At 49.9% G+C, this 21,285-nt stretch overlaps 1 protein-coding gene across 1 annotated transcript in view; it reads left to right on the top strand.

Moving 5' to 3' along the window:
• PLAAT1 (phospholipase A and acyltransferase 1) overlaps positions 1 to 21,285 on the top strand; it is a 124,260-nt gene that overhangs the window by 85,524 nt on the left and 17,451 nt on the right. The window contains exon 3 of the mRNA XM_085634098.1: positions 2,895 to 3,163. Within this exon, the coding sequence (XP_085490224.1) occupies positions 2,895 to 3,163 (269 nt within the window). The remainder of the gene's footprint in view (positions 1 to 2,894; positions 3,164 to 21,285) is intronic.

Here is a 21,285-nt window from a genome sequence, read left to right as displayed (position 1 = left end):
GTCTAAAGGTCCTATGGAAAAATGCATGGGAAAAACGCGTTTTGGGACCCCCCTTTTATCTCAGCCCCCGTTTGACGAATCCCCCCGAGACTTTCAGGGTAGGAGCGGAGCGTAGCGCCCCACCTATTTTGAAAAATTCGCGAGGATTCGTCGACCGGCGCCAAAGTTATTCAAAATAGAATGTTGCGGATTTCCTATGGAAACAGGGTCCTAACTATAACTACCTACTGGCGACCGCCAGTAGGTAATATTCACTTAAAAAACCATAGGTTTCACACATGTTATAGTTAGGTGGATATTTCACTCGTAAAAAAACAATGAAATTCCCCCGTTATAGTTAGTTGAGATAACTATAACTCGCGCGCCCGCAATCCTCTGCTCATGACGTCACATATTACATCACTCATGACATGGTCAGTGGCATTACTCATGACATCACTGATGACATCATCCTTGTGATAGAGTGGCGGTCGCGCGAGTTATAGTTATCTCAACTAACTATAACGGGGGAATTTCATTGGTTTTTTACGAGTGAAATATCCACCTAACTATAACATGTGTGAAACCTATGGTTTTGTAAGTGAATTTGCAAGGTTTTTTAAATGCTAATTCCTAACTATAACGTGTGTGAAACCTATGTTTTTTTCAGTGAATTTGTACGGTTTTTTAAATGCTAAATTATGTATGTATTATATTTTTTTTATATAATTATTTTTCAATAAACTACGTATTAAAAATATATTTTTTTAATGGTTTTTCACCGTGTGCGCACGGTGCGCGCACCCCCGCGATTAAAAAAAAAAAAACTCTCTACCCTGCCCCCTTTTCACGTTCGCCACCTTCCTTTTCCACTCTTGCACTGAAAACAAACAAAATGGCGGCCAACACTTCCTGATTTCGACCGATTCGAACGTTGACTGACATGTAACAACCAATCAAAATTACGCTTGCGCACGTTAGGGTGCGCGCACGGTGCGCGGCTATAGATATGTATGTGCTTTTAACTGCAATTTTCTCAGGAACTACTGAACAGATTGACTCCATATAAGCAAAAGGCACCTCCCTGACCTGAGGACTACCTCTCTGCCAAATTTCAAGTAATTCTGTTCAGCCGTTCGGGCTGTACCTTCGACTAAAGGTCCTATGGGAAAATGCATGGGGAAAACGCGTTTTGGGACCCCCCTTTTTTCTCGGCCCCCGCTTGACAAATCCCCCCGAGACTTTCAGGGAAGGAGCTGAGCGGAGCGCCCCATTAGTTTTGAAAATTTCGCGAAGATTCGTCAACCGGCGCCAAAGTTATTCAAAATAGAATTTTGAGATTTCCTATGGAAACACGGTCCTAACTATAACTATCTACTGGCGACCACCAGTAGATAATATCAAGAACAATGTTCATATGTACCTCTGCCATCAAATGGCGGCGGGCTGCCCGTGAGGTCGCGATCCTTGAAACATATAAACGGCAATCCTTCTCACAGCAAGTAAAAGATTGTGCCAAGCCCAAAAGTCCATTTATAACGTGGTTTATTCAGTCTTTTACTTGCTGTGAGAAGGATTGGCGTTTGTATATATATATGTATGTATATAAAGATTGGGAAATGATTCACTGTACTGTACATCAAGTGGGGTTATAATAGAAGGGGGGTATCTCTATGGGGAGTGGAAGACAGGGGGCTACTTTTCATTGACTGCTGAAGTGCTCCTTAAAGAGATGTCTCTTCATACTTTCCCAAATAAACCTTGGTGTTCCAAAGGACCTTCTTTCACATACTGTCTGCAGAGTTGAAGAAGGCTTCCCTCCCAATTTATAGACATTCTGTCGGGCAGTGCCTGGGCTGTTTGTGTTAACTTTGACCCCAGAGATGTTCAGCCTTTCATCAAAATGAGGTGTGGGACTGCTTGTCACACTTTTTAGGTGATGCAAAAAATACTTTAAGATAACGAATGCAAGCCTGGAGGGAATCCATTGTGGAAGATCACAATGTAAGGGGTGTGTACATGTTCATCCCTTTAGATATTCTGCAGAGTGGAGGAGATGTGTTCATGGTCACATAGGGAATGCTGGTGAGAAGGAATTCATCAATTTATAGCACCGTTTTCACTTTGACTTTGACCATAGTTCTAGAGTTTTTTTTGGGGAGGTAGGACTTCATCCGTCAAGGAAATTATAGTTGGTACCGACTTTATACTTTCTTGTGGTTACATAAGGTGTGGCCTCAATGCTGCATTCACAGAAATGTCCTCTAAGAAAAAGCAAAGCATTAAGCACTGGTAATGGGGACATGGTGTGCTCCACAAATGTAACTCAAGACCTTCATACATCCTATAATGCTTGGATTGGCTCGGGCCTGGGTAGAGCACTTGTCACAGTTAACTCTGTAATCCTGAGAGTGTTACCAGGCAATCACAGCTTCCTGGGGCCATAGTCAAAAGAGATGATATAGTGACTCTTCATAAAGTTTACTTGCAGGGAAACTGATGTAACCATTTCACTGAGTTCCCAGGAGGTCTTTCTGAAATCCAGGAGCCTCATTTTGATTCCTGCCTCGGCCCATCATTTTTTAAGGTTTTGAAAGACTCAACAATAGGATTGGAGTCCACGCTGGGTTAGGTATCGACTCTACAGTCCATCCTTGAGAGAGACTTCATGGGTATTTGGCATGAAATGTAGATTACACACTAATTTGGTAAATGTACATTTTATGTACAACCTGATTACATTTCCAGAGTTACAGGTTGGGATTGGGGACAAGAATGTCTTAAACTACTGAGACTACTAGCATAAGTCAGGTATGTTTAGTGCATGGGGACTTTACACCATGTTTTCCTGTGTGCTTCATGTGTGGTAGAGTTAATGTAATGTGTGTTAAACTTCATACGTGTATCTTCAACAGAGGAGGGCCCAGCTGCTACTCTTGCAAGCGCCAAGTCTGTGTTCAGCCGGAAAGCCCTGGTGAAGATGCAGCTCTTGAAAGACGTGGTTGGAAGTGACACATACAAAATAAACAATAAGTATGATGACACGTACACACCACTCCCGGCAGAAGAAATCATCGAGAGAGCAGAGTTTCTCATTGGCCAGGAGGTGTCCTATGATCTACTAGGAAACAACTGTGAACATTTTGTGACATTGTTACGGTACGGAGAAGGAGTTTCGGAGCAGGTAAGACTCTTATGTTGTGGTTTTCAGCAAGCAGTGATGACCCTGTTGTGCTTTGAGCATTTTATTTTGTTTGTGGAAGCTGGGCCGAACGCCTGTGACAGGAACAAGTGACACGTGAACATATGGAGTCAATGTGGTCTTCACGTGGTCCCTGGTTTGGGCTGTCCCTGGTGTGGATTATAGGCACATCCGCACACGTGGGGCACCATTTGTATTGGGAGAAGGGTGGAAATCCTGGGTGGGATGAATTTTGTGGATCCTTACAGATTCTGGAACTTTCCCTAACAGAAATGTGAGGAGGATGCATGAATTAAGCCAGAGCTTGACATTTGAAGGTCATTCTGGTTACAAAGGCGTAGTGGAATTCATTCAATCCACACCACTCTAGATTGACCTGGTTCTCTAGGTTTCAAAAATGCCCCCATCCATAGGGTTCACTGGTTGCAGTCAGACTCAAAGCCCAAATAGTGTGGTCACTCACCAGAAAGTCTGTTGGGGTTCTGGTGGTGGGGGCTCGTCCTGATGTGAGGAAGTGCTGGTCCCTACGCTTTAAAAAAAATATCCCTGGTATCCAGTGAGCTTTCTGCCCCTCCAAGCAGACTAGAGGTCCATTTTCTACTCTTCCACCTGGAGGGAGGGTAGGAAGAATATAGCAGCTGTGGGTGTCAGGGTGTGGCCCCACCCACTTTTTTCTGTAAACATGCCTCAGTGTAGTAGGCATAGTAGGTTCCTTCCCTCGAGTTGGTAGTTTGAGACAAACTCCCCCAATCTGCCTCCGGTTCTAGAGCTGAAAGGCTCTTGGAGCTTTAGGGATGGGTGTGAGGCCTGAAGCCTATGTAGGCTGTCCACACCACATTTCTTTTAAGTTATATTGATCTATAGTGAACCTTCTGCCCCTTGGAAGGCAACTCAAGGTGAAAAAAGCCAGTAGGGGCAAAAAGACTTTATGACCTTTAGGGGTGGAGGTTCTTGATGTCTGGACAGGCCCCCCTCCACCCCTTTATCTATTACATTGTCAAAGGTGTCTAGTGGGTTTCTGCCCTCCTGGGTGCGGAGAGAGAGGGGGAGTCAGAAAGACTGCTGGGCCTGTTATGGGGTGGGAACATGGCATAATACCTAGGTGAGCCGCCATCACATATTGTTTTTTATCATATGATCCCTAGTGTGTAAAGACCTTTCTGCCCCTCCTCTTGGGCGGTGCGTAACAATTTGAGAATGTGAACGTCTCATCCTCTGCATTCGAGAAGTTAAACCATTTTGATGCCAATATACATTATGTAAACCCATCAGGTATGAATATTAGGAGGCATCCTGCAGCTTTTACTTAATCAGGCTATAGCTGCAATTAGGTCTCCATTGGATAAATCAGGTGACTGGGTGATGCTTCAATGCAGTTTCAACAGCCTTAATTTTCTATATCTGCTCTATCTTGGGAACAAATGTTGAGAATCAAATCAGGTGGTCCAAGTTGATAACTGCTTTGCCTGTGTTCACATGCTTCAGTGTTTCTGGCTAAAACGTCATAATTACCCTAGACTGTCTGTATTCCTTTCCCTCCCCCATAAGCCACTGCAAGATGCAGATTAGAGCAAAAAGACATAAAAGCATTGATCAGTTGACCTGGTAGATGTTTGGAGATTACATAATTTAGATGCTGAAGCATTCACCCATTTTTCTCTTTCACGTGAGCTCTGGTTAAGAAATAGACTTTGTTCTTCTTACCTGAGGATTGGTTCATAAATGTTAACTCACAATATTTATATACCATTAAATACTGTTGCATCCTGTGCCCTCATTATGTTTTGCTGACTGGTACTGGGCTCTGCCTAACTAGGCCCAGTGCTATGCTGAAAACACACTTAGAATACATTAAAAACACGTATATACACTAGGGTACATTGTGAGTTAGGGTAATGACCTACCCTATAAGCCCCCAGTACATAATAGAGGAGGGGGATTAAAACTACCTTTAAGTTTAGAGGCCATTCTCTCCCTTTCTGCACTTGCATGTGCCCAAACTCGACTTTGGTGGGAGGGGCACTTGAAAAATTATAAACTACAATATTATGGCATATTAGTTACCCCCAGGGTCTCCCCTGGATGTCTCAGGGGTGGGGGGTCATGTATTTATAAGGGGGGTCCTCATAAAAAGTGGTTTTATATGGCCTGGGGATAGTGAAATTGCACATTTCACTTCCCTCATTGTAGTAAAGTTCTTCCCAAAACCGACCTTTGTGCTAGGAGCACTGTGGAGTGAGGATCTACATTATTTTTGCATATCCAGAACCCCAAGGTCTCCCCTCAGGTCTGGTGGGTCATGTAACTATAAGCATGGTCCTTATAAAAGATGTTTTAGAGGACCTGGTGTTAGAGAAATTGGAAGTTTCTTTTTCCCCATTGTAGATTCCCAGCCACATAGGTTAACATTGTAATGGTCCAACAACATGCTATTGTCAAATTAATCCTGAAATGTACAGAAAAGAAATTATAAGACTATTTTGTCTGTAAGCCAAAATTCAGCCTTCCTGTGGTCTCCTCTGATTGGTCAAAGTTAAGAGGATGAGCTAGGTTGCTTTGATGAAGTGTTTAGTGGCACCCGGGATGAGGGGCTATCTAGGAGGAGAGGGTTCTGCTACAAAGGAATACCAGAGCAGGGGGGAGGGGTCGTAACCCATGAGCTTCAAACAGTGGTGTAACAAAACTTGAGGGGGCCCCCTTGCAAAGTATATGGAGGGACCCCCATCTGGACTCACCCAGGAGTTCTCAGTCCAGGGTACTGTGCTGAGGGGGGCCTGGAGCTCAGGCCTCCTGCACTGCGTGGGCTGCGGGGGCCTTTGTTTCGCCACTGGCTTCAAAGGGGGAAGGGGGCAGGCAGAAAATGCCAGGTCCATCTGCAACCATCACCTAGTCTGAACCCAACCAGATGGCAGGCTTAAGGAAGGAATTTGTAGATGCCAGGGGAAGGTGAGCTAGGATAATTAGCCATCCCGGAGGTTGGTTTAGCTAGTTATTACTCCTCTGCTGAGATTTCAGCCATATTGAATTTTGGAAGAATAGTGCTCTAGTCTCTTGGAGACTATTGCGCCACACTTTGGAGGAAGTGGTTATGCTCTGGGGTGTTTCCCTGCACCTCATTGGACAGGAGTGCCCACCTGCTTGACCCAAGAGAACACTGAATCAGTATCTGAGGGGGGAGAGACTTTTAGTTATGCTGCTTGAAACTTTGAGAAGAAGAAGGATTGCCAAGCTGGAAACTTGATTTGCACCATCAGGCCCTGCATTCTGACTCACTGCGCCTGTTACATTATCTGGAACCAAAAGACACACAATTGATGGACGGAATGCAGAACAAATCAAAACATTCACCTCCAGTCAAGAGATCTGAGTTAAATCCATAATTCTTTTGCTCACCATGCCACCCCAGTTTAGACCTGGCCATCAGCAAATCAGTCTTGACCCTGTGCCTCATGGGAACAGTCCAGCCCAAACTGCCAAGCCAGGTCCTCCCTTGAACGGGAAAAAGCATCCTAGGACCTGTTTTGGGGTTTCACCCCTCATCAGCCAGGATAGCTTGAATCCAGTGGCACAGTGAGCCCAGGACCCAAGCCTGGGCATACCCTGCACACTTAGAGCTAGGAAGCAAAAGACACACAATTGATGGACTGAATACAGAAAAAGTTAAAACATTCACCCCCAGTCAAGAGATCTGGGTAAAACCCATCATTATTTTGCTCACCATGCCACCCCAGTTTACACCTGGCCATATGCAAATCAGTCTTGACCCTGTTCCTCATGGGAACAGTCCAGCCCAAACTGCCAAGCTAGGTCCGCCCTGGAACGGATAAAAGCATCCTAGGACCGGTTTCGGGGTTGCACCACTCATCAGCCAGGATAGCTTGAATCCAGTGGCATAGTGAGCCCAGGACCCATGTCTGGGCATACCTGGCACACTTAGAGCTAGGAAGCAAAAGACACACAATTGATGGATGGAATGCAGAACAAATCAAAACTTTCACCCCCAGTCAAGAGATCTGAGTTAAATCTATGAATCTTTTGCTCACTGTGCTACCCCAGTTTAGACCTGCCCATATGCAAATCAGTCTTGACCCTGTGCCTCATGGGAACAGTCTTGCCCAAACTGCCAAGCCAGGTCCTTCCTGGAACAGAAAAAAGCATCCTAGGACTGGTTTTGGGGATTTAGCCCTCATCACCCAGGATAGCTTGAATCCAGGGGCACAGTTAGCCCGAGCCCGAGCCCCACATATGGGCATTCCCTGCGCACATAGGGCGAGGAAGCAAAAGACACACAATTGATGGACCAAATTCAGAAAAAATCAAAACATTCATCCCCAGTCAAGAGATCTGGGTTAAATCCATCTTTCATTTGCTCACCATGCCACCCCAGTTTAGACCTGGCCATATGCAAATCAGTCTTGACCCTGTGCCTCATGGGAACAGTCCAGCCCAAACTGCCAAGCTAGATCCTCCCTGGAACAGAAAAAAAGCATCCTAGGACCAGTTTCGGTGTTTCACCACTCATCAGCCAGGATAGCTTGAATCCAGTAGCATAGTCAACCCTGGACCCACGTCTGGGCATACCTGGCACACTTAGGCAGAGGAAGCAAAAGACACACAATTGATGGAAGGAATGCAGAACAAATCAAAACATTCACCCCCACTGAAGAGATCAGGGTTAAATCCATCATTCTTTTGCTCACCATGTGTTGGACCCGGCCTCGTGGCGTGGTCCTTAACCCCCTGGATTGTGGCCGTTCCCCGCCCCGGCCGTCACAGGCCACCCGTCTGAGCTGCACCAAGGCCCTTCACCCGGAGCTGCACGTGGTCGCATACTCCTCGTGGCTCCGCCATCTTGTTGGCATCCACGTCACACCGTGCACCAGCCGGCGCGACCCCGCTCAACCCGGCCTCGACCCCAGCGAAGCCCCGACATCGAGGCACCACAAACTAGCCAGGGGGTGCCGCAGGAACCATTCATCGCCCCCGGCGGAGGACAGTATCGATGGGACCCCCAACTGTCCTCCCCTCTCGAGGTGTGATCGCCCTGCAACTCCCATGGGCCTGGCGCCTCTCCTGCTGGGCGTCTGGCCACCTCCACCCGGCCACTCCGCCCCCTCGGGCGCATAGGTCCGGACATCAAAGGGCTCCAGGCCTATATCTGGAGCGACCCCACCACAGCTCGGCAGTTGTATCCCGGAGTCGAGAGCCCTGCTGATTGAATCGCGGCTGACCCTACGGAGAAGAACTCTTGTCGGAACCATCACGAGCCCTGCTGACTGCGTCGCGGCTCCTTCTTGTGCACCCTTTCTGAACCACCTGGAACATCGGAGCCCTGCTGACGCTGTCGCGGCCCAACCTCGCTGAAACCTTCCTCGGAGCCCTGCTGACGACGTCGCGGCTCGAGCTGAGCAGAAACCATCTTGAGAGCCCTGCTGATTGAATCGCGGCTCTCCACGAACTGTACGCCAGAGCCCTGCTGACGCCGTCGCGGCTCGACCCATCCAAGCTCCGGAGGTCCTCCAGCTTGAGGATAAGAACTGGGCCCCAGGTACCCTCGTACCGCACTCCTGCCAAAGACTGCCCCGCTACCCCTACCCTTCCAAAGAGACACTGAGACTTTTCGTGGATCCCCCGATCCCTTCGTGTAAATATTGACCTCGTAACCTTTTGATTGCTGATAAAGAATTGCTTGTCACCAGACAACCTCCTTGAGTCCTGTGTGGTGGTGTTACTGTGCTAGTACGTGATAGGAGAAGGATCTCACAGGAGACTTCTCGGCAGCGCTCGGCTACTTCGTGCAGTGAGAGGGCCCCCCCCTTGGTGGTCTCACCGACTCCTCGGGGTCCGCCTTCCAACACCATGTCATCCCAGTTTAGACCTGGCCATATGCAAATCAGTCTTGACCCTGTGCCTCATGGGAACAGTCCTGCCCAAACTGCCAAGCCAGGTCCTCCCTGGAACTGAAAAAACATCCTTGGACCGGTTTTGGGGTTTCACCCCTCATCAGCCAGGATAGCTTGAATCCAGGGGCACAGTGAGCCCAGGACCCATGTCTGGTCATACCCGGCGCACTTAGGGAGAGGAAGCAAAAGACACACAATTGATGGATGGAATGGAATGGAATGGAATGGAATGTAAAAGAAATTTGTAAAGCGCAACGTTCACCGTACGGTTTCTTGGCGCTAGAATAAGCAACTACCTGGGGAGGAAGGGGGAGGAGGAAAAGGGAGAAGGGAAAAGAAGAGGGGGGGAAGAAAGAGAAAAAGGAGATTAGTTATAAGCAGAACGAAAAAGATGAGTCTTAAGAAGGGATCTGAAGTGAGTGTAGGGTGAGGCCAATCATATGTCCAGGGGGAGAGTGTTCCAGAAAGAAGGGGTGAGAACCGAAAATCTGAGGCCGCCCCATTTCTTGCGCTTGACCTTAGGAACTTTAAGAAGAGCCAGATGGGCCGAGCGCAGGTTGCGGGTGGGAACATAAGGGTGAATGAGAGAAGAAATAAACACGGGATTAAGACCAGCTAGAGATTTGAAGATAAGGCACCCCAGCTTAAATTTGCAACCTTCAGAAACAGGGAGCCAGTGCAGAGATTTTAACAAAGGGCGGGTGTGACGGTGCCTAGGTTGATGGAAAATAAGGCGGGCTGCCTGATTCTGGACAAGTTGCAGACGTTTTAGCTGGTAGTCGGGGATGCCTACATATAAAGAGTTGGCGTAATCGATTCTGGAGATGACTAGGGCTAAGAGGGCCAAAGTAAGGGCTTCAGTAGTAAGAAATCGGGCAATTTTCCGGATTTTTCGCAACTGAAAGAAGCAGGCAGAGACAGTGGCGTTAATCTGTGGAATGCAGAACAAATCAAAACTTTCACCCTGAGTCAAGAGATCTGAGTTAAATCCATCATTCTTTTGCTCACCATGCCGCCTCAGTTTAGACCTGGCCATACGCAAATCAGTCTTGACCATGTGCTCATGGGAACAGGCCAGTCCAAACTGCCAAGCCAGGTTCTCCCTGGAATGGAAAAAAGCACCCTAGGACCAGTTTCGGGATTTCACCCCTCATCAGCCAGGAAAGCTTGTATCCAGTGGCAAAGTGAGCCGAGGACCCACTGGTGATGCCCTGAAACAAGTCCCAGGATACGTGTTTCTGGTCCAGGGAGGGCCTGGCTTGGCAGTTCAGGGTGGACTGTTCCCATAAGGAATATGGTCAAGACTGAATTGCATATGGCTGGGTCCAAACTGGGGTGGCGTGGTGAGCAAAAGAACAATGATGAATTAAACCCAGATCTCCTGACTGGGTGTAAATGTTTGCATTGTTCAGCATTCTGTCCATCAACTGATTCTTTTGCATTATCTGGAATGACAGCCCTTAGGGTGTACCTTGCTTCTAGAGGAGTAAAGAGTGAGCTCCCTGCAAGCTACAGGTTAACAGAGCTCACCTGTATCAACTCCATCAAGAGTCCCCTGCCTTGAGTGCATCCAGTGGACTTTTAAGGGTTTTTGCCAGGTGCATTGTGTGAATTGTGGTCCAAAATTCTCAAGGACCATCCAGAAGTTCCAGAAGTTTGGAAACGTGTGGAGATACTTTGGGAAAAACTCCATAAGGTGACTAAGTGCTAGAAAGTGTTTATTCTTTAAAATTTCATATCTACGGTTCCCTACATTGGATGATTGTTGATTTGGTTTCATTTTAAAGATAAAAATATTTCCTATTTTTATAAATTGGAGTTGGATTTTTATTGTGTGTTGTGACTTAATCATTTACTGAATTGGTGTTTTTACATGCTTTACACACCTGTCTCCTAAGTTAAGCCTGCCTGCTCGCAGCCAAGCTACCCAGGGTTCAGCATGGGTATAATTTATTGAGACCTGCTATGAGCCCTAGACCGTGTTACTGGCATTATTGCCAGTGGTAGATGCATATTTACCACTACTAATAACCCACTTTCCAACAAATATCCTTTATTGATTTCATTTTATGATTGACCATTTAAAAGTCCCTTAAATTGGACTTTTAATCAGTCATGTATGTATAAATTCAGTGAGTCATAGGAGAGGTGGCAGGTTTGTGGACTGTTAATGTATAGTGATGTGGTGTTCTCTAACGGGGGGTGTCTTCAACTCTTCCCTAAAATGGAGCAACATTGGGTCCATCCTGAGGGATCGGAAATGTTGTTCCAGTTCCTGGGTGAATACATGGCTGTTAGACCTGGCACCTTGGCGTGAGTTTCCCTTCCACTTTTTGCTGATGTGCCTCATCTGTTTTGTTGGTGTTAGCTGCTCAGGGCACTGTGCCACTGCCAATCAGTGCCACAGTGCAAGTGCTCCCTATGAAAAGTGTATACATTGATTGGTTTCCATGTTTGGCTTATTTGGTTTACTATCAGCCCCTAGTCAAGTGCACCAGGAGTGCCATGGCTTGTAAATACAAATGCTGCTGGTGGGCTTGCAGCACTGGTTGTGCCACCCACAGAAGCGGCCTAGTAAAATGTGCCTAAGTTCTGCCATTGCAGAACCTGCGTGCAGTCTGGTACTGTCATGCTGACTGCCCAAGTGCACCTACTTGCCAGTCCCTAAACCTTCCCTTAACTACATATTAGTCACCCCTATGGTAGGCCCAAGGGCAGGGTGCATTGTAGGTATAAGGTAGGACAAGCCCTGATGTGTGTGGCATGTCCTAATAGTGAATTAAAGCCATTTTCGTTTTTCACTAGTGAAAGGCTACCTGCTCTCCATAGGCCAGAATGGGCTGCTGGAATTATTACACTCTATAATCCCAGCGGACTCAGAGAGCATGGTAGAAAGTCAAGTTTAGTGTGCCTGAACTCAGAATAATAAAATACTTCTTTTAGTAAAGTTTATTTAAATATCCTGTGTTTGTAAATACTACTTTTAGAAAGTTAGTATTTACTTGCCTAGCCATTTCAGTCTGCCTCTGCTGTGTGTGTGTGTGCTGCCTAGTTTCAGTGAGGAGCAGAGCTGGGGAATTCCAGGAGACAGGCTGGCTGCCAGGTGGTGGGTAGAGAGATTACACCAGGATGGGTGGGAGGAGTACACCTTGACTCTGAATAGACCTGTGCTCTGCCACCACAATGCTGGCTCCACCCCCTGTGGAGCGGTTGATGTCTCTGCCCTGTGCACTGAAAGGAAAGAGCAGAGTCACCACAACAAAGTGCTCCAAAACCGGACTGAGCCAGGCACAGGCCCCCTGTCCACAAATAACAAAAGAAACTGTGTATAAAAGAAGGAGCCCTGCTCCTAAGAAATCAGATCCTGTTTACGCCAAGAAGAACCTCTGCCCGAAGAGAAGGACCTGGGAAAGCTGCATGGAGGAGTACTGTCTCTAAGCCTGAGAGACTGGCCCGTGGTGGGTGCCTTGCTGCAAGAAGGAGAGGAAAAGACTGAGAAAGACTTTATAATCAACTTGGGCTTTGTGAACAATCTCCAAGGGCTTGCTGGTGAACTTTCCCCCTGAACTGCGCCCCAGGAACAGTGGGCGCTATCCCTCCCTGGAAGAAAGGAAGCTGCCGCTGGTGAATTGCCCTTCTGACTCCAGAGAACCTGTGTGCCCCGTCCTGCCGAGCAACGCGACCCCTGCCCGACTGTGCTGCTGTGAGCACCGTGACGGCCTGCCCCGACTGGCCTGAACAAAGTAAGCTGCTGCCCCCTCGAGCTGGAGCTCGCATCGTGAGAAAGGACTGTCTAATTCTGAGCACCGAGCCTCTGTGGCTCCCGAGCCGTAGAGCCCACCGCAAGGACTGACGGCACCCAGGTTCGCCGCTCTGAATGACGTTGCAGCGCCTCGCGCTGAATTCACGCCCGAGCCGCCCCTCCTGCCTCCCATCTCGAGGCGAGCCTTGAAGTCCCGAGGCGCTCCCCCGCCAAGCATCATTGTCCTCTTCCAAGTGAGGACTGCCCGCGACGTGGGACGCCCCTCGCCTGACTGCCGAGGCCGCCACAAACTCTCCCGCCAGAAAAGAAAAGGTATTGTGCGCCTCAAACGCCCCAGCATACTCGTAGCATACTGCTGCCTGCACCGGAGCGGTATGCGTCCTCGCGGGCTAATAGTACGGCACAAACTAGCGTAGAGACCATTGTCCCTGTATGCTTACCCCCGCGGGAAGCGTGAGTTATTGGAGGGAAGAGCCCCGAAGAGTGTACGGCCCATACTGATCCCGGTACGACGCGCACGACTGGCGCTTCGAAGCGCACAGACCCCCAGAAGGTGTGTATTGCACCCAAAAAGTGCATTTGGAAGAACTGTGGCATCCCAAGACCTAATTTGGAATGCTATAAAAAATAACTGGAACTATACCTGAAAACCAAAGACTGTATTGTAAAAGCCTGCTTGCAGAACCCTATATAAAGAAGCTTTATTTTCATAAATACAGTCTGGTGTCTCTGTGTGGTGGGTTGGTGATTGTTGTGGGACATCCTAAATGCTTAACCTAATTTACTCTAGAGTTTAGCCTGACTGCTCGCGCCACACTACCTAGAGGGTGAGCAGGGGTTATTGTCTGAGAGTAATCCTTTGCCCTGACTTAGAGGAAAGGGTCCCTGCTTGTCGCAAGTGCATACCTGCGCCAACCAGAGACCCCGGATTCTAACATTGGTGGCAGCGGTGGGATCTACGGATTTGCATTTGTGGTGTCTGCGCATTGATTACTAGCCATTGCACAGTGAGGACAGTCCAGTAGCTTGAGCCACAGACTTTTAATTTTTGCTTGCCAAGAAAGAAGATCCCTTGTGTTTGAATTCATGCCTGGCCCAAACAGCTTAGAGAAAATGACATCTGAGACCTCTGAAGTAGGAGGGATTGAATGGGATGAGTCAAAACTGGACAGCTACAAGAAATCCGAACTCAAGTACTTCTGCAGGAAGTTCAAGGTTCCACATGTAGGATGCAAGATCAAAGCAGATCTCTACAAGGCACTGCAAGCCTGGATTGAATCAAGGGGTGCAACTGAGGAAGTTGTACCAGTGGAACCAGCGGAGAGCGTTCATAGTTTTGGCAGAGGCCTGTCGCCAGAGGAACTGGCAGACAGACAGGCCACCAGAGATCATGAAATGAAGTTGGCAGAGCTGAAATTAAATGGCCAATTGGAGCTAGAAAGCAAGAAGATGGCTCTGGAAGAAAGAAAAATTCAGATGGAGCACGAAATGAAAATGAGGGAGCTGGAGCTGAAAGCCAAAAGTTTGGAAAACCCTCCCTCTGGTGGCAGCCCAACGCCGGTGCAGGTAGAGTCAAGGTTGTACATGCCAAAAGATGTAGTAAAAGAGTATTTTAAGAATGATGACATAGGGCAATGGTTCCGGGCCTATGAGGTAGCCATGTCTTCCCACCGGGTCCCTGAGAGAGATTGGGGAGCGGGGTTGTGTGGGCGGTTCCTCAGTGAGGGGCGGGACACACTCTTAGATTTGCCCTCTGAAGTCTATTACTCTTACCCCCACATGAAGGAAGCTTTAATGACCAGATATGGGCTAACTCCTGAATTATATAGACAGAGGTTCAGGGGGTGTACCAAGATTGTGGGGAGTACCTATGTGGAGTATGTAACATTTTTTTCTGCAGAACACTGGATGGCTGGGTGAAGGGTAGCAAAGTGAATGATTACCAAGGTCTCTTTGATTTAATTGCATGGGAGCACTTGTCCCTTAATTGTTTTCCTGAGCTACGCCAACACCTGATCGATAGCAAGCTGACTAACCCTAGGAAGCTTGCTGAGGAGGCGGATCGCTGGGTCAGCACCAGGGTCCACAAGGGTCAAGTGGGAGACTCCGCCAAGGGTGGGCAGGGTCCCCAGCAGAAGAGTGGGGGGGACAGGGGAAAACAGAAAGGGTTCCCAAATGTCCCCCAAAGTAATACCCAAGGGAACCAGCAGAAAGGTTCTCAGCCTCCCCCACCCCCGAAGCAGACAGGGGCCCGACAGTTAATCCTGTTCTCAAGGGGCCCCACAATGTTATAAATGTGGTGAGCTGGGTCACTTTGCCAGTGATCCAAGTGTCGCCAGTATGTAAAACCAGCACCCACTGGTGCTTTCCCCAGGCAAGTGGCTACAGTAGCCTTTGGGGAGGAGGTAGAAGTCCAAGGTGGGTGGGACCCCGTCCAGATGACCCTAGTCTCATTGGGAGACAGTAAAATGGTCCCTGAAACCTACTTGCCCTCCAACACTAAGAAATATGGGCAAGTGGTGACCGTCAATGGGAGGAAGGTAGAGGCTCTTCGAGACACGGGCGCCAGTGTGACTGCAGTGCGGCAGAACCTGGTATCTCAAGAGCAGGTTGTACCCCATGCCTATTGTCGGGTTGTCAATGCTGACAACACAGAGAGTCGCTGTCCAATGGCTCAAGTTCCCTTTGAGTGGGGGGTCTCTGGTACTCTGCAAGTCGCTGTGAGAACTGCCATGCCTGTAGACTGTCTCCTAGGAAATGATTTGGAGAGCTCCCCTTGGGAAAAGGTGGAGAAGACAGCTCACTTGCGGATGGTGGGTTTACCTGACTGGGCGTGTGTGACCACCCAGTCAATGGCAGCCAGTAGGGGTGTTCAAGAGATCCTGGAGCCTGAGGGAGAGGCCCAGGAACCGGCCTTAGGGAGAGGGCGCAGGAGGCGCGGGAAACCGGCCCCTAAAGTTCCCACGGCCCAGGAGGAAGCAGACCTCGAGGGGGATGCCCTGGAGCCTACCGGGGAACAGATAGCCAAACTGGGGGACCTGCCTGAGCTGACCCATTGGCAGCAAGAAGGGGGCCCCTCCAGGGAGGAATTCTGCAGGGAGCAGAAAGAATGCCCCTCTCTCGTGGGTATGCGGCAGCAGGCTGCAGCCCAGGCCAATGGTGATCAGTCCGGTACACATTTCATCTACTGGGAGAATGACCTCCTGTACTCAGAGCCTATGGTTGCTGAACCTGGGTCAGTCCATGCGCTGGTGGTACCCCAGAAGTTCAGAGCCTTCCTACTGGGGCTGGCTCACGATGTGCCATTAGCAGGGCATTTGGGGCAGGACAAGACCTATGAGAGGCTTGTCACCCACTTTTATTGGCCTCAAATGCATAAGAGCTCATATGCTCATTGTAGGACCTGCCAGACTTGCCAGGCAAGTGGTAAGAGTGGAAGGAAGCAAAAGGCTCCACTCCAACCTTTCCCTGTGGTCAGTAACCCATTCCAGCGAGTGGGGATTGACATTGTGGGGCCACTGGACCCCAAGACAGCCATGGGCAACAGGTTTATCCTGGTCTTGGTGGACCATGCCACCCGGTACCCTGAAGCCATCCCTCTGAGGACAGTGACAGCCCCCGTGGTGGGGCGGGCACTGAAGGGAATTTTCTCACGAGTGGGATTCCCTCTAGAGGTGGTATCTGACAGGGGCACCAATTTCATATCGAAATATATGAAATCCCTTTGGCAAGAGTGTGGTGTAACCTACAAGTTCACCACCCCTTACCATCCCCAAGGAAACGGGTTGGTTGAGAGATTCAACCAAACCCTAAAGGGCATGATTATGGGTCTTGAGGAACCCATGAGGCGTAAGTGGGACGTCCTCTTACCATGCCTTCTCTTTGCGTACCGTGAGGTGCCACAGATGTCTCTAGGGTTCAGTCCTTTTGAGCTTCTGTATGGCCACCCAGTACGAGGACCTCTTAGTCTGGTCAAGGAAGGCTGGGAGCAATCTCCCAGGAAACCTCCCCAGAATGTATATAGTTACATGCTGGCCTTCAGGAACCAGACTAGGCGTTTCAGGCAACTTGCTGAGGCAAATCTGGAAGCCAGCCAGGAGGAAATGAAGCGGTGGTACGACCAGAATGCCACTCTGGTTGAGCTTCAACCTGGACAAAAGGTATGGGTCCTGGCCCCTGTGGAGCCTTGTGCACTCCAAGACAAGTGGACAGGACCCTTTGAGATTGTGGAGCGCAAGAGTTCTGTCACCTATGTGGTGGACTTGCAGTCTCCCAGGAACCCCTTGAGGGTCCTACATATCAATCGACTAAAGCCCCACTTGGAGAGGTCCGAAGTGGGCATGCTCTTGGCCACGGATGATGGGGCGGAAGAGGAGTCCAAGCCTCTTCCTGACCTCCTGGTAGCCTCGAAGCGAGACGGGTCAGTGGATGGAGTAAACCTCTCACCCACCCTGACCCCTGAGCAACAGGATGACTGCCGCCAGCTGCTGGGGCAGTTTCCTGACCTGTTCTCCGTGGTTCCTGGTGTCACAGATTGGTGCGTCCATGATGTGGACACAGGAGACAGCTTGCCTGTGAAGCACAAGGCATACCGAGTGACTGACAGGGTCAGAGCCTGCATCAAAGAGGAGGTCTCAAAGGTGCTTGCTCTAGGGGTGGTTGAGTCCTCCAGCAGTCCTTGGGCCAGCCCAGTGGTCTTGGTCCCAAAGGCTGCCGCGCCGGGTGCCACACCCAGACTCCGGTTCTGTGTGGACTACAGAGGACTCAATTCAGTCACGAAGACTGACGCGCACCCCATCCCCAGAGCTGATGAGCTCATCGATCGGTTAGGGGTTGCACGGTACCTCAGCACATTTGATTTAACGTCTGGGTACTGGCAGATCGCCTTGACTGATGGGGCCAAAGAGAGGTCCGCATTCTCCACACCAGATGGGCATTTCCAGTTCCGGGTTGTGCCATTTGGGATGAAGAATGCCCCTGCCACCTTCCAGAGGTTGGTCAACCAGGTGTTGGCTGGGCTGACCGAGTTCAGCGCCGCCTACCTGGATGACATCGCAGTGTTCAGTGGCACATGGAAAGAACACCTGCACCACCTCTGGGAAGTGTTGATGGCACTGCGCAAGGCAGGCCTCACGATCAAGGCAAGCAAGTGTCAGATCGGGCAGGATTCTGTGGTGTACTTGGGACACCAGGTAGAGAGCGGCCAGGTGGCGCCCCTCCAACCCAAAATTGAAACCATCCTGGCTTGGGAGCCCCCACAGACCCAGACAGAGGTGAGGGCCTTTTTAGGACTCACAGGGTACTACAGGAGGTTTGTCAAGGGGTATGGCACCATTGTTGCTCCCTTGACAGAGCTGACTTCGAAGAAGCAGCCCAGGAAAGTGATCTGGACTGACACCTGTCAGAAGGCTTTTGACACCCTGAAGACTGCCATGTGCACGGCGCCCGTGCTCTTGGCTCCTGACTTCTCCAAAGAATTCCTAGTACAGACAGACGCATCAGAGCATGGTGTAGGGGCTGTTCTCTCACAGATGACTGAGGAGGGCTGGGACCAACCTGTAGCCTTCATTAGTAGGAGGTTACTTCCACGGGAACAAAGGTGGAGTACGATAGAGCGGGAAGCATTTGCTGTGGTCTGGGCGCTGAAGAAGCTAAGACCCTACTTGTTTGGGTCTCACTTCCGGGTTCAGACAGACCACAGGCCCCTCAGATGGTTGATGCAAATGAGGGGTGAGAACCCAAAACTGTTGAGGTGGTCCATCTCCCTACAGAGTATGGACTTTACGGTGGAGCATCGCCCTGGCACAGATCAAGCCAATGCTGACGGTCTGTCCAGGTTTTTTCGCCTTAGTGAAGAGGAACTTCCTGGGGTAGGATAGTTCCCCCCACATTTCAGCTGGAGGGGACACTTGTTAGACCTGGCACCTTGGCGTGAGTTTCCCTTCCACTTTTTGCTGATGTGCCTCATGTGTTTTGTTGGTGTTAGCTGCTCAGGGCACTGTGCCACTGCCAATCAGTGCCACAGTGCAAGTGCTCCCTATGAAAAGTGTACACATTGATTGGTTTCCATGTTTGGCTTATTTGGTTGGCTATCAGCCCCTAGTAAAGTGCACCAGGAGTGCCAGGGCTTGTAAATACAAATGCTGCTGGTGGGCTTGCAGCACTGGTTGTGCCTCCCACAGAAGCGGCCTAGTAAAATGTGCCTAAGGTCTGCCATTGCAGAACCTGCGTGCAGTCTGGTACTGTCATGCTGACTGCCCAAGTGCACCTACTTGCCAGTCCCTAAACCTTCCCTTAACTACATATTAGTCACCCCTATGGTAGGCTCAAGGGCAGGGTGCATTGTAGGCATAAGGTAGGACACGCCCTGATGTGTGTGGAATGTCCTAATAGTGAATTACAGCCAATTTCATTTTTCACTATTGAAAGGCTACCTGCACTCCATAGGCCAGAATGGGCTACTGGAATTATTACACTCTATAATCCCAGCGGACTCAGAGAGCATGTTAGAAAGTCAAGTTTAATGGGCCTGAACTCAGAATAATAAAATACTTATTTTAGTAAAGTTTATTTTAATATCCTGTGTTTGTAAATACTACTTTTAGAAAGTTAGTATTTACTTGCCTAGCCATTTCAGTCCGCCTCTGCTGTGTGTGTGTGTGCTGCCTAGTTTCAGTGAGGAGCAGGGCTGGGGAATTCCAGGAGGCAGGCTGGCTGCCAGGTGGTGGGTAGAGAGATTACACCAGGATGGGTGGGAGGAGTACACCTTGACTCTGAATAGACCTGTGCTCTGCCACCACAATGCTGGCTCCGCCCCCTGTGGAGCGGCTGATGTCTCTGCCCTGTGCACTGAAAGGAAAGAGCGGAGTCACCACAACAAAGTGCTCCAAAACCGGACTGAGCCAGGCACAGGCCCCCTGGCCACAAAGAACAAAAGAAACTGTGTATAAAAGAAGGAGCCCTGCTCCTAAGAAATCAGATCCTGTTTACGCCAAGAAGAAACTCTGCCTGAAGAGGAGGACCTGGGAAAGCTACATGGAGGAGTACTGTCTCTAAGCCTGAGAGACTGACCTGTGGTGGGTGCCTTGCTACAAGAAGGAGAGGAAAAGACTGAGAAAGACTTTATAATCAACTTGTGCGTTGTGAACAATCTCCAAGGGCTTGCTTGTGAACTTGCCCCCTGAACTGCGCCCCAGGAACAGTGGGCGCTACCCCTCCCTGGAAGAAAGGAAGCTGCCGCTGGTGAATTGCCCTTCTGACTCCAGAGAACCTGTGTGCCCCGTCCTGCCGAGCAACACGACCCCTACCCGACTATGCTGCTGTGAGCACCGTGACGGCCTGCCCCGACTGGCCTGAACAAAGTAAGCTGCTGCCCCCTCGAGCCGGAGCTCGCATTGTGAGAAAGGACTGTCTAATTCTGAGCACCGAGCCTCTGTGGCCCCCGAGCCGTAGAGCCCACCGCAAGGACTGACGGCACCCAGGTTCGCCACTCTGAATGACGTTGCAGCGCCTCGCGCTGAATTCACCCCAGTGCCGCCCATCCTTACTCCCATCTCGAGGCGAGCCTTGAAGTCCCGAGGCGCGCCCCCTCCAAGCATTGTTGTCCTCTTCCAAATGAGGACTGCACCGCGATGTGGGACGCCCCTCGCCTGACTGCCGAGGCCGCCACAAACTCTCCCGCCAGAAAAGAAAAGGTATTGTGCGCCTCAAACGCCCCAGCGTACTCGTAGCACACTACTGCCTGCACTGGAGCGGTACGCGTCCTCGCGGGCTAATAGTACGGCCTGTACTAGCGTAGAGACCATTTTCCCTGTACGCTTACCCCCGCGGGAAGCGTGAGTTATTGGAGGGAAGAGCCCCGAAGAGTGTACGGCCCGTACTGATCCCGGTACGACGCGTACGACCGGCGCTTCGAAGCGCACAGACCCCTAGAAGGTATGTATTGCACCCAAAAAGTGCATTTGTGTTGGACTTGGCCCTTCTGGCAGGTTCACCCCTGGACTTTTTGGCTTTTTATTGGTGACTTGGTGTGGTAATTTTTTTGGTTTCTGCGCACTTTCCCTGTGTCCCAGGGTAAAGTGCGTGTGTGCGCTGAGTGCATGTGGTGAGATAGGCCTGCCCTCCCATAGGAATGCATGGGGAATGTATGTGTCCCTAGTAGTTCCTGATGCGTGGGGTGTGCAGGCCCGAGTTTGGTATGTGCGGACTCGTGGGAGTGAATGCTGCGCGATGATGTGTGCGGCGTGCATGTACCTAGTGTGGAAGTGCCACTTCTAGAAGTGGGCACTTCTGTGTGCAGTGTGTCTGTCGCGTGATTGGCTGGTCGTGTCATGTGACGGGCTAGGGATTCCCCAGTGTCAGGATGAGTCACCCAGTGGTGAATGGGGAGATCAGCAGCTAGATGGGTGGGAGGAGTCCACCTGGGTCCTGAATAGGAC

The sequence above is a fragment of the Triturus cristatus genome, chromosome 11 (genome assembly GCF_964204655.1).
Source record: "Triturus cristatus chromosome 11, aTriCri1.1, whole genome shotgun sequence".
NCBI lineage: Eukaryota > Metazoa > Chordata > Amphibia > Caudata > Salamandridae > Triturus > Triturus cristatus.
This window is presented reverse-complemented; position numbering and strand designations above follow the sequence as displayed.